This window comes from Eleutherodactylus coqui, chromosome 3 (genome assembly GCF_035609145.1).
Source record: "Eleutherodactylus coqui strain aEleCoq1 chromosome 3, aEleCoq1.hap1, whole genome shotgun sequence".
In the NCBI taxonomy this organism is placed as follows: domain Eukaryota; kingdom Metazoa; phylum Chordata; class Amphibia; order Anura; family Eleutherodactylidae; genus Eleutherodactylus; species Eleutherodactylus coqui.
In genome coordinates this window covers 143,217,920-143,231,412 of record NC_089839.1, presented here as the reverse complement: position 1 = coordinate 143,231,412, position 13,493 = coordinate 143,217,920, and the positions used below count along the sequence as shown (strand labels likewise).

At 40.9% G+C, this 13,493-nt stretch overlaps 1 protein-coding gene across 1 annotated transcript in view; it reads left to right on the top strand.

Moving 5' to 3' along the window:
- IFT56 (intraflagellar transport 56) overlaps positions 1 to 12,853 on the top strand; it is a 74,885-nt gene extending 62,032 nt beyond the window's left edge. The window contains exons 16-18 of the mRNA XM_066596216.1: positions 2,354 to 2,460; positions 10,255 to 10,388; positions 11,796 to 12,853. Coding sequence (XP_066452313.1) covers positions 2,354 to 2,460; positions 10,255 to 10,388; positions 11,796 to 11,907 — 353 coding nt within the window. The 3' untranslated portion in view covers positions 11,908 to 12,853. The remainder of the gene's footprint in view (positions 1 to 2,353; positions 2,461 to 10,254; positions 10,389 to 11,795) is intronic.
- The last annotated feature ends 640 nt before the right edge of the window (positions 12,854 to 13,493 follow it).

Sequence of the window (13,493 nt, the reverse complement as noted above, 5' to 3'; positions counted from 1 at the left end):
TATATGAAAAGATGTTGTATTCATGAGAAAACCCCTTTGATAGTGAAATATCAAGTCCAGCTGAGAAATACTGTCTCTCTGGGTAATATTCAAATAAGGAAGATGGAACAATACCTCTGCAGCGCCACTTATTGGATGAGAAGCAAACACCCGAGCTGTCTGTGTATGGATTCTGGCTTGGTTTTCAATTCCCAATCTTTGTTAAGACCTGTAGAAAGGGTTGGACATTGATTTGCAGGAATGCTGCCATCCAATAGGTGTCGCTGCATGGCCTTATAAGTCTACTCACTCACCTAGGTGCTCTCCTCAAGGAGAGGCAATACCCCTTCTGACTCAATATTGTGTCTGTAATGTATAAATAGTTTAAAGTATAGTACACACTTTGCAGTTCCATCTCAGGCAGTTATACAAATGATTAGAGTTGTGGTGTGATTGGATGAATGGTCACATGAGGCCCTAAAAGTGGTTCAACCCTTGGCTTGTTAAAGGCTCTCAGAGGCTCCTTGCGTGTAGTGAGCTCTTCTTCTACTTGTGTAGAGCTTGTTGACCACTAGACATGGCTCTGTTTCGTTGTTTACCACCCAGAGACAGAAGGCACCATCGTTACAGCTTCTGAGTCTGTTTGAACCATTGCTAGGCATTTGGTTAAAGGATATTTGGTCTCACGGTGCCCATTACATGTTCTGCCTTTGATACCGTTTGCAGCAGTGAACAATGAATTTGGACTGCTATGTGTTGTCTTCAGCTATGAATCCAGGTTTAGTTTAGACACTGATGATGGCCATGTTTGTATCTGAAGACCTCAGGGTGAGCGCCTCAATCCTCCCTTTGCTGTGGAGTGGAACACTGCCCCCACTGCCGGTGTGATGGTCTGGGGGGGCCACCGCATACAACAGTTGGTCACCCCTAGTAGTGATATGAGGGACAATGACAGCTGAGCTATATGTTCAGGACATCCTGCAGCCACATGTGTTCCTCTCAAGGCAGCTTCCAAGAGGCATCTTCCAGCAGGATAATCTGGCTAGGCCGCACACAAGGGTGTCACAGGAATGCCTCCACAACATTGCTATGGCTGCCCGGTCACCAGATTTATCACCAATAGAACATGTATTGGACCACCAGGGATGCCAACTTCAACAGCCTATGTGTTTGCACAATGAGGAGGTGCTCAGTTACAGCAAATGTGGACTGATATGCCACAGGATCCCATATGGAACCTGTATGCCTCCATGTCCGCCCGTATCTCATCTTGTATCCAAGCTTGCGTCTGCCCAACAGGGTACTAGAGCCTCAATGCTCATCCGTATCACATCTTGTATCCACGCTTAGAGGCGGTACGACAGGATACTGGAGCCTCCATGTCCATCCTTATCACATCTTGTTTCCAAGCTAGAAGCAGCCCAACAGGGTACTTGAGCCTTCATGCCTGTTTGTTTCACATCTTGTATCCAAGCTAGAGCTGGTCTAATAGGGTACTAGAGCCTCCATGCCCACCTGTATCACATTTTGTATCCAAACTACAGGCGGTACAACAGGGTACTAGAGCGTCCATGCCCCCGTATCACATCTAATATCCAAGCTAGAGGCATTACAACAGGGTACTAGAGCCTCCCTTCAAGGGGTCAGTTCTCCACAATAAGTGACCCTTTTGTTCTGATATTGTGATCACTTACTTATATCAACGTTACAATCACACAGAATCAAGAAAGTTTCATTTGATTTCAACAACTCCTTCTAGGTGCTTGATTATTTTTGTAGTGTATACATATTTATAGTATAGTGTATATAGTATATTATAGTGTAAATAGCTTTAGTTTGATGTATACATAAATTGTGGGCTCTGCCAACCCACCACTGCTGATTGGCAGCTTTCTCCCTATTACTCTGCATGGGAAGAATTCTGTCAATCAACAGCCAGTTGGTAGGGGCACCTGCAACTCATTAATACCACAAGATTCCTGATTTACAGCACACTGCATATATAGGAATGAAAATGTTGAAATTCAGCAAAAGTCCTGCATCTCTTTGTCTCGTGAGACTTGCTACAGTATTAATACTCAATTTGGTGTATGGCCACTATTTAAGTTACTGTCTTATTTACATACAATATCATATGACAGTTTTATTTGGCATTCTTGGATATTGCTGGTGGGCAGAAAGGAGCTGTAGCAACTGCAGTCGTGTGAAGATCTGTCATCTAGACTTTAGGCTTGGACATGGGGAATCAATTAGTTCTAGACATGGCCATTGACTGTGTTAGTGCCTAATAATACAGAGTCCTGCAACACATTAAGATGATGGCTGAATAATATTTTTATCACACTTTTGTCTCTTTTTTGTGTTCCTTTTTAAGATATCATGAACAAGAAAGCAAGACTGGCATGGGAACTGTATTTAAAAATGGAAACATCTGGTGAATCATTTAGCCTCCTGCAGCTTATTGCCAACGACTGTTACAAAGTAAGACATTTCTTTATCAAATAGTATTTTTGCCTAAGAATATGTTTCATTTAGGGCTGGGTGATTAATCAAACTAATTTGATTAATCCATCCATTTATTGGCCGATGATTTCGTTTTTTTGAAGAATCGTTAAATTTAATTTTACTTACTAGAATGGCAGGCACAGCACCGCCTTCTTTAAGCGGAGAATGCACAGGGTCTCCACTGTGCCATCTCCACCCCCAGCTCTGCCTGCAGTGCCATTGATTGCATTTCTGGTGGCATGCAGAGAGCGGGAGCCAATAATGGAGGCTGAACTCTGGAGCATTTCCTTGATATAACATTTTCTTTAGCTCACCCCCTGACTTTTTAAAGCCTGCTTTTCACTGCCTGCCGCAACTCTGCTACAGGATTTCCAGCCACCGTGCTCTGCTGAGTGTTTCCTGTCGCCACCGCGGCGACTTGATTAGTTTGGCATTCGGCAGTCACTGGGCCCACTCTGACTGGTGTATAACTGTTGACCCACCTAGCTCTGTTTCTCACATCGGCAAATGTGTCGGGCAGCTGTCAGCTCGATGCCAGTTTCACACGGCCGAGATTCTCGTGCAAGATTTGTGTGTTGCGAGACGCGCGAATATGAACCCCATGTCCTATCTTTGGGCATGCCATCATATCCCCCATTGTTCTCAATGGAGCTGGTGGAAGCATTGCACCGCATGCTAGGTACGCGCAACTGCAATGCAAGGTTTCCCATTGACAGCTACGGTGGAGGATCGCTACTTCCCTTAAGTGATAAAAGGTGGTTTTTGAATAAATGCGGCAAAATCACATGTTGGCGAGCGCGATATGAGTTAAATTAGCCTTATGACTTAAAGCGGCTTTCCACACAAAATACTATTTATGACCTATCTTCAGGATAATCGACTGTGTCCAACGCTCTGGATCCCAACTGATCACCTCATCGGATGCCCATCGGAGTGTCAGACCTCAGTTGATCAACTATTGATGACCTATCCTGAGGTTAGATCATGAATAAGAAAAGGTGTGGGAATCCGGACACATGGATAAAATTTTTCCTTTGCTTTATTTCCTTACCAGGCTTGCATAGTCAGATACATGGTTTCACAGATACATGGTTTTACAAGTACTTGTAAAACCATGTATCTGTGAAACCATGTATCTGACTATGCAAGCCTGGTACGGAAATAAAGCAAAGGAAAAATTTTATCCATGTGTCCGGATTCCCACACCTTTTCTTGCTAATGAACAAGCCACAGGACCGAATGGCTCAGCGGATCTAAGGTTGTTTTACCTTTGGGCAGACAAACTACAAGCACCGCAAAGCTCTGCTATAGGTGAGATAATTTTTTCATTTTTGCAAATAGATCATGAATAGTATTTTCTGTGGAAAACCCATTTAAACAGCACTCTCACCGTGAGCTACTTGTACGTAATAGAGCTGCTGTCTGTGTGTTCAGAAGTCATGGAGAGAACCATAACCTGCGTACTTCAGTCATTCTGCCGCACATTCCATTATCTGCTATGAAATCAATTTTTCTTGTAGGGCTGCGTAAGGGTATATTCACACAGCAGAATCTGAGAATCTGACATGGAATGTTTCATACTAATTCTACTCCTAAAACCACTGCAGAAAACCACAGTGAAACTGCATTTTTCTGCTGTGTATATGTCAGCGGAAGCGCATGCAGATTTGACCCTATCAAGGGAAAAAAATATGTAAAAAAATATAGTTTAATAAAATACAAAATAGTACCGAAAAAAACCTGCTTTCCTTATAAAGCACCTTTTTACGGAAATAAAAAATAAAAAAAATTAGGTATTACCATGTTCATAATAGCCAGTACTATAAACATGTACATACAATGGTATAAAAAAAATGTAAAATACCAAAACTGCAACTTTTTCAGCCGTGTCTTAAAAAAACACAATAAATAGAGATGAAAAATTCACAAGAATCTTAGTACAAGTGGAAACTTCAAGTTATCTTGTAATAAACCATACACCGCTCATTTGGTGAAAAAAAATGTTTGGGGTTGTGGAATGCAGGATGCCAGGCAAAAAAGTTCTGCATGCATTTAACTCTCTTAGTATTTTTTAAAACTCATTTAGCTGGAGAAAATCGAGATTAAAATCAGAAATCATCCATAAGTTGTTTAAAATCGAGATTTTAACCTTTTGCAAAATCACCCAGCCTTACTTTAGTTATGTGGCACCAAAATTATTTTCTGCTACTATTTTTGAGAGCCACAACTTTATTATTTTTTTTATTTTTCCATCGACCGTCGATATAGTGTGAGGGCTCGTTTTTTGAGGCGCGTCTTGTATTTTCTACTGATGCAATTTTGGAGTTCATATCACTTGGATCGCTGTTTATAAATTGTTTTTCTTGGAGACAGGGTGACCAAAAAAGGGCAATTCTGTCGTTGTGTAGTAGTTTTTCTGATGACGTTTACTGTGCCGGATAAATAATGTGTTACTTTGATAGATCTGAATTTTACGGATGTAATGATAACTAATATGTTTTTAAAATTTTTTTATTATAAATAAGAGAAAAGGGGAAAGGAGTTTAAACTTTTATTAACTATTCTTATAATTGTGGTGTTTTTTTTGTATGTTTTTTTACTCATTTTTACAGTTTCTTTAGCCTCTAAAGGAGACTCCAAATTGTGATTGTTTCATTAAGCATACACTATAATGCAATGCCATATTATTGCATTAAATTGCAATCCGACAGGCAGTCTATCAAGCCATGCCATAGGAAGGCCCCTTCAGAAAGCTCCAGGATCACTACCTCATCACCGGGGAGGAGAGGGGGGAAGGAACATACTCGCTGATTGTTACTGTTTTCAAAGACATCCGTCTTAACTACCTCCAAAAGCCCTTGTATAAATTTTCTGTAATAGTTAGCGATCCCCAAAAACCTTTGAAGTGAGTTTTTGACCAAGAAAGGCGATCTCCTGAAGAGAGAAAATACATTTTTCTCTCTTGGCATATAAGTTATTATCACAAAGTGCTTGCAAAACCTGTCAGATGTAAGAGACATGGGAGATGAAATTAGGGGAGTAAATGAAGATTCAGCAACACAATATCTCCAATAAACGCACAAAGCACTGCATTGATTAAAGGAGTGTTAACCCCTTACTGACAAAGCCTGTTTGCTCCTTAGCGACAGAGCCAAATTTTGGAAATCTGACATTGTCACTTTAACATAGCATAACTCTGTAAAGGTTTTGCATATCCAAGTGATTCTGACATTGTTTTTTTGCTACGGATTATACTTCATTTAGGTGGTAAAAATAGACCAATAGAATTTGTGTATATTTATTTTGATAGGGTATATATTTTCATCTGTTTACTTTATTCTCAGCGTGCATTTGAAAAACGGAATTTTTGTTAACCATTTAGGAGACGTACAAATTTAGCATTACTTATCAACATTTTGAGAGAAACTTTGTTTTCCTACACCAAACCACAAATGACCTCATTTTAAAAACTACACCCCTTAATGTATTCACAGAGGGGGGTCAGGAGTATTTTGACCCCACAGTTGTTTTTTAGGAGTAAATGCAATTTAGAGGAGAGAAAATAAAATTTCATATTTTTGCAAATATGTCATTTTAAAGGCATATTTTTTTTCTATAGTGCACATGAAAATGAGCATTTACACCCCAAAATGGATCCCCCTGTTTGTCCTGTGTTCTGAAACATACCCATTATGTCCTTAATATTATGTCTGTATGCACAACGGGGCCCAAAATGAAAGGAGCAGCCGGTGGCTTTCAGAACAGACATTTTGCTTGAAGGTTTTTTGACCCCATAGCACACTGGTAGAGCCTTTGAGCTGCCAAAACGACAGAGAACCCCCAGAAATGACCACATTCTGAAAACTAGACCCCTTAACAAATTCCTCTAGGAGTGTACTGCGTATTTTGACCCCACAATTTTTGAATGAATTTAAGCAAAGCAGAAGGAAAAAATTAAAATTTTCATTTTTTTGCCAATTGTGTCATTTCAAATAAAAGGTTTTTTTTGTACAGCACACATTTAAATGAAACTTGCACCCCAAAATAGATCCCCCTGTTTGTCCTGTGTTTAGAGACACACTCATTGTAGCCCCAGTCTGCTTACTGGATACATGGCTAGGCCTGGAATGCAGGGAACACCCATTGGATTTCAAGGCACAACTGAATGTGAGCCCATTTTGAAAATTAGACCCCTTAACTAATTTATCTGGGGGCGTACTGAGCATTCTAGCTCCACTTTTTTTGCAAAAATTATTATAAATTTGTCACTTTCGTGATAGTTTTCTTTGTTTGAAGCAGGAAAAACTGGGGAGATGCACCCCAAATTTTATAGCACTAGTTCTTCTGTCTTCAGCAATACCCCCATTGTAGTCCCAATCTGCTTACAGGACACATGGCTAGGCCTATAATGGAGGGAACACCAATTGGATTTCAGGGTACAACTGAATAAATTCCAGGCCCCATTGCTCACTTGTGCAGGAAAAAAATTGGCTGAAAAGAATCCTCCCTTTCCCTTTTTGGCATTCCCTATATATTAAATAAAATTAATAATGTAAAACAGTATGGTAGGTTTCAAAGCAGGGGTAATTACAGAGGCCTGGTTTGGATGGGCACACGGGGCAATAAAATCGGGTATCTCTCCTCCTCCCTTGCTTGTTGTAAACCCGGCACTTTTTTGCGGGTATTTTTTGCCCGCAGTTTCATGTATGGGGTGCAGAAAGTGGCTCTCTGTGAGCCTTTGCACCTCCTCGGACTGTAATGCATCCTGGGGTGCAGTGGTCTCAAATAAAATGTGCTCTACAAGCTGCTCCTGGAACTGCAGGAAGCTCAGCGTTCCCCGTGATGTCTTATAAATTACGTAGACATATGTAGCGATCTAAATCGGGTAGATCGCTACCTTTTTATACCAGGCCTTGGGTTTACACTTCACCAAATACAGCTGAAGGGCCTGTTTGGACAGGTCTACACCCCCGATAAATTTATTGTAATCCGTGACACAGACAGGTCTTCTTTTCTGCATTGCAGCCCCTCTCTCCCTTACTGCAACGGAGGTGTCTGCATACACGGTCGATTGCATGTAGTCATCTTTCCTGTCATGCCCACTTTACGGCAAGCAGGGGGTCACTTGCCAGCGAGTATGATGCCCCCCTTTCTATGCACCTGGACACCAGGGGTTGTGGGAATCCCACCCTATTTTTGCATACTGCTCTGCAGGCCCCTGTATTTGTGTCAAGTAGGGCTTTATAAAGTGGGAGGCTAGTATAATAATTATCGGTATACATCTGGTACTCTATGTAAAAATGGGCCCATGAGCTCCTAAACGATTTTTCTATTTGTGCCGATATTTTTTAGGCAGTTTGGGGGATTTAGTTGGGGGTCCCTGCCCTTATAAATAAAAAAAAATTACATGTATCTTTGTATAGCTTAACACCATAAATGGTGCGTTTTGAGGGTATGAATTGGCGGAATGATAGAAGGCCCTTAAAGCGCATAAGGGACTCGTCCATGGACAGACTTTTTTCAGGGGTGTATATATTTTTAGAGAAATCTTGTAATAGGGTAATTAGGAACCTCAATTGCAGAATTTGTCATACACAGGGTCATTTCTTAGGGGGATTTGGGTATTATTGACAAAATGGAAAAACCGCATTGTATTTTCAAATTGCTGTCAGGGCATTACTGCCGCAAATACAAGGGTCGCGTGAACAGCACTAGAGGACCAGTAGGACAGTATAGATTTAAATTTTTTTTTTACTAGTTTTACAATTCCCAAGAATTTTTTTAGCTCTTGGACATTTATGGGGGTCTACGTTCTAGAATATACAGAGGTGGGGTGCTCTGCAATATATTGTCCAGCGTAAAAATATTTGTTTGCTGGATAATTCGTTCTAGGTTGTTATCACTAATAAATAAATGTAAAAAATTAGTGACATCCGCATTAACACCCAAATTCGCAGTAAATGGGGGTATTTGGGGTAAAAATAAATCGGTGGAATTCCACAATATTGTCTGAACAGCACTACTCGGCCTTGCTTCCCCAACTTTTTCCTCAACCTCCATAGGGCTAGCGGCAGAGTTGTCCCTGTTGGAATATAGCTCTTCTTCCGACGCAGTTGTGGTATCGCTACCTGAACTGCTAGTGAACAATAGCACATACGCCTGCTCTGCGCTGTAACGAAGACAACTTTTTAGTGGACGTAGACAAAATGCTGCAAAAAAAAATAAACCCTAAAAAACGGACGTGGGTATAGTGGGGTGAGGGGCAGTGATGACGGGGTGATTGTGGTTTTTTTTTTTTCACCTCTATACGGCACAAGATTTTTCTCTCTTTTCTCACAAATCTCAGTTAGGGGGAGAGATAGACAGGACTAATCCTGTGCCGTATTTATTAAACAAATGACATGGATGGCAGTGATGGGTATATCAGAGCCATCCATGTCAGCAGGTACCAATCACTTTGGCCCTGCTGGTTACTATGCCAAAGTCACTTTGGCATATGCTTCTACTGCAAATGCGCTGATATTTTGTCGGTGCATGCACAGGTCACCAGAGGTGGCTGGCACTTTAGGAGGCTTCGGGGGATCTTAGGTGAGTATTTTCATCTTCCCCCACGGGTCGGATCCGTGAGGCGAGATGAAACTTTAACTTTACTTCACCTTCAGTAGCCAGGAGATTTTAAATCCCTCGTGCCGACCTGGTCTTCTGTGCATGTGTTGTCATTTTTCCTCAGCCGCGCATTCATAGAAGTCCTTTTCAGACTGGATGGTCGCGGGACATCGCTGAGGATGGGGGTGAGTAGTTTCAACGCCCCTCATGGATGCGATCCGTGAAGGGAGCTGAAACTCTAACTTCTTTTCACTTTTTGTTTACTTTCATGATCGCATGACCGGGGGTCGAATATCTCGGTCCCCCGTGGCCACTCCAGGTTTTTGGCTACCTCCGTCAGCATGGAGCTGTCACATCCTCAGCCCATATGGCTGTAATCCTCAGAGGAAGCATGTTTTTACGTCTATGAGGATTAAAGCCAACTTAACTAGGACATAAAAAGGCAATTGGGCCGTCACAAAGGGGTTAATAAAGTAAGGCGACCTTCCAGCCTAGAGAAACAAAAATGGCCTAACTGCTTCACTGACTACCTGATGTACACTGTACATAACATGCATTGGTAATCTAAGACACTACATACTACTCTGACCCACCAGCACTGCTCATGTGGACAGCACTGGTTAATCAAAGCAGGTGCAGTGTGTTAGATTAATGATGCAAACTAATGCACAGTGTGCATCAGGTAATCAGAGAATCTTTGTTTCTCTAGGGCTGGAGGGTCTCTCTGAGAGTCTCCTCTCAGCCTTCTCTTTTCCAAACTAAACATCCCCAGATCCTTTAACTGTTCATCATAGGACATGGTTACCATCCTAGTAGCTGTTCTTTGAATTTGCTCCAGTTTATCAAGTTGGGGTGCCCAGAACTAGACACAGTATTCCAGATGTGGTCTGACAAAGGAAGAATAGTGGAGGATAATAATTTCATGTGATCTAGACTTATTACTACCTTTTATTACATCCCAGAATTGTTTGCCTTTTTTGCTGCTGCATCACACTGTTGACTCATGTTCAGTTTGTTATATATATTATATACTCGAGTCTTTTTCACATGTACTGAAACTTAGCCCAATTCTTTCCATTCTATATATGCTTTTTTCATGTTTCTTACCCAAATGTAGGATTTTACATTTTTAGGTTTTAAGTATGCAATCTTTTGTTTTTATAGATGGGTCAGTTCTACTATGCTGCTAAGGCATTTGATGTATTGGAAAGACTTGATCCTAGTCCTGAATACTGGGAAGGAAAGCGTGGAGCCTGTGTTGGTATCTTTCAAATGATTTTAGCAGGACGGGAACCCAAGTAAGTGTCTCATGATGAGAACTAAATTAATTGCTTGATCCTTCACATCTGTGTTAGGGACATGTTATTTCTGTTTCTTTGTTCTAATTTTGGAGCAGAGAAACTGAATTAAAACGGAATTAAATAATTTTGTTTTTTCCCTATTAAAGGGGTTGTCCCGCGAAAGCAAGTGGGGGTATACACTTCTGTATGGCCATATTAATGCACTTTGTAATATACATCGTGCATTAAATATGAGCCAAACAGAAGTTATTCACTTACCTGCTCCGTTGCTAGCATCCTCGTCTCCATGGTGCCGTCTAATTTCAGCGTCTAATCTCCCGATTAGACGCGCTTGCGCAGTCTGGTCTTCTCCCTTCTGAATGGGGCCGCTCGTGCCGGAGAGCTGCTCCTCGTAGCTCCGCCCCGTCACGTGTGCCGATTCCAGCCAATCAGGAGGCTGGAATCGGCAATGGAACGCACAGAGCCCACGGTGCACCATGGGAGAAGACCTGCGGTCCACTGTTGGTGAAGATCCCGGCGGCCATCTTAGCAAGGTAAGTAAGAAGTCGCCGCAGCGCGGGGATTCGGGTAAGTACTATCCGTTTTTTTTTTTTTACCCCTGCATCGGGTTTGTCTCGCGCCGAACGGGGGCCTATTGAAAAAAAAAAATCCCGTTTCGGCGCGGGACAACCCCTTTAATTTCAATAGATTTTTAAAAAAAAACAAAAAAAAATTTCAGTTTGCTTCTCTTCCATTAGGTTTCCATTTTCTAAATGGAGCAAATAGCACAGTCTGCAGGACTATTTATTCTGTTAGAAAAACTGAAATCTAACATAACAGAAGCAAACTGACTGAAAGCTGTCTGTTATTTTGAGAAGACATTGAAATCAACAGGTAGAAAACAGAAAAAATATCACACATTCTTATTTTAGTTGCACTGGAGTCAGTGAAGAAAAAAATGATCCTGAATTAAACCTGAGAAGGAACCCTAAGTAGGTTCAAAAGCTTGCTATAAAATCATGTATTTTTGTTATCCATTAAAAGGTATCATATCTACAAGATTACTTGGTTTCTCTTACTGAGAAAAATCCCTTTTTGCTCTATTGGCTAACACGGTACCAAACGTTTTCGTTTTACACTGTTTTGACATACACGTTAATTTATGCTTTTAATGTATGCAGAAAATGCAGACTGAATGCTACTTCAAGCTTTAGGTAAAACTAGCAAGTCATTTTAGCTCCGGAATGTCGGTATTTCAATATATAATTTTTTTAATAAGTGAGGGGGGTAGCAGGGCACCTTTTGTTTCTGACAGGTGGCCTTTGTGAATTCCATCACAATACGATTTATTAATGTACTAATATGGACTGTTAATATAGCGTGTTAACAACTGTTCACACATATTACCGCATGTTCTTAATGTAGAGACACCCTGAGAGAAGTTCTTCATTTGCTGAGGAGTACTGGCAGTACACAAGTTGAATACATCATCCGGATTATGAAGAAATGGGGCAAAGACAACCGTGTACCAGTTTGATCAAACACCATTTAATTTACCAAACCCTTACATTTGGTAAAATATTATCTCAGGTTGAGTAATGAAGACAATTTTTCTTATGCAGTGAATACCCATTGAAGAATAATACACTTAAGTTTTCTTCATTAAAGCATATGTTCACTTCAGAGCACCAATGAAAGTAAATGGATAACAGCCTCCACTGACAAAGCTTTGCACAAGATTTTGGAGTGTGTCTATGGAATTTGTACGTATTCAACAAAAAGAAAATGTGTGAGGTCAGGCAATTAAGTTAGACAATAAAGGTTGAGACACAGTGTTCCAATCCAAAGATATTTGATGGGATTGATGTCAGTGCTCTGTGCAGTCCAGTAGAGTTCACCATCCCGACCTTGTCAAACATCATGGCAGATGTAGATCAAAAATTCCATGAACTGATTTGTGGCAAAGGTAGCACCAACGACAGTTCAATGTTTAAAGGCGTTGTCCCACCAAAGCAAGTTATCCTCTATCCACAGGATAAGGAATAACTAGTCAATCATAGGTGTCTAACCACTGCGATCCCCACTGATCCCAAGAACTGGGATCAGATTCATCCAGGAATGAACAGTTTAGCAATTGCACATTCATTTAAATGGGACTGTCATAGATAGCTGAGCTCTTATAAACTGATATCTCCATCAGTTTCTAGGTTATTTGAAATCCAATGATCTCTTCATTCCAATTGTCTTGTGGGTTTTATACTGCCCACAAGAGAAGAACCTTTTGACTCAAACTCCCTTCTCACAGGGCTTTAGGCAGCTCCTTGCACCTGGTCTTTAATAGTTCTCCTCCTCCTGTAAAGCACCTCTGTGCTGACCAATAATTTCGGTCCTAATATCAGATCCACTCTGTAATAATTTTCTTTGAGCACCCCATGGTCTCTGTTATACCCTGTAATAAAAGTTACCATTTTGTTACACTTTCAGTGAATTTCTTTTTAAGTAGTTTGTCCCTATTCCTTTTATGCACATCTTCTATTGCTGTATCTAATATTTCTCTTACATAGTTACTGCATTTTTCAAACTCTAGGTGCACCACACTATAAGGCTTTTCCCTAATTAAGGGCATAAAAGGGAAAAATATTATTACTGTATATATACTATGTATAATGTTAATATGATACAGACATAGTATAAAAGCCAGAATTCGTCATCACCATGTCCTGCCACTGTTGACTCTTGTATTTATTAGGCACCCTCCTCCTCTTAACAGTTGCAGTGCAGCAGTTAGTGGGATGGATCTTCTTACAGTCACATATAGCCATGGATCATGGTGACAATTATTTCTCTCTATAAAACGTTTAGGATCAATATCTTTAAGGAAAGTTTTGTTCTGCACACAGTTCTCTCAAAATATTCAGGCCAAAAAAAATTATTCTTTTGAAAGCTTAAATGCTAGAGATGAGCGAGCGTACTCGGAAAAGCACTACTCGCTCGAGTAATTTGCTTTATCCGAGTATCGCTGTGCTCGTCCCTGAAGATTCGGGTGCCGGCACGGAGCGGGGAGCTGCAGGGGAGAGCGGGGAGGAACGGAGGTAAGATCTTTCTCTCCCTCTCTCCCGCCCG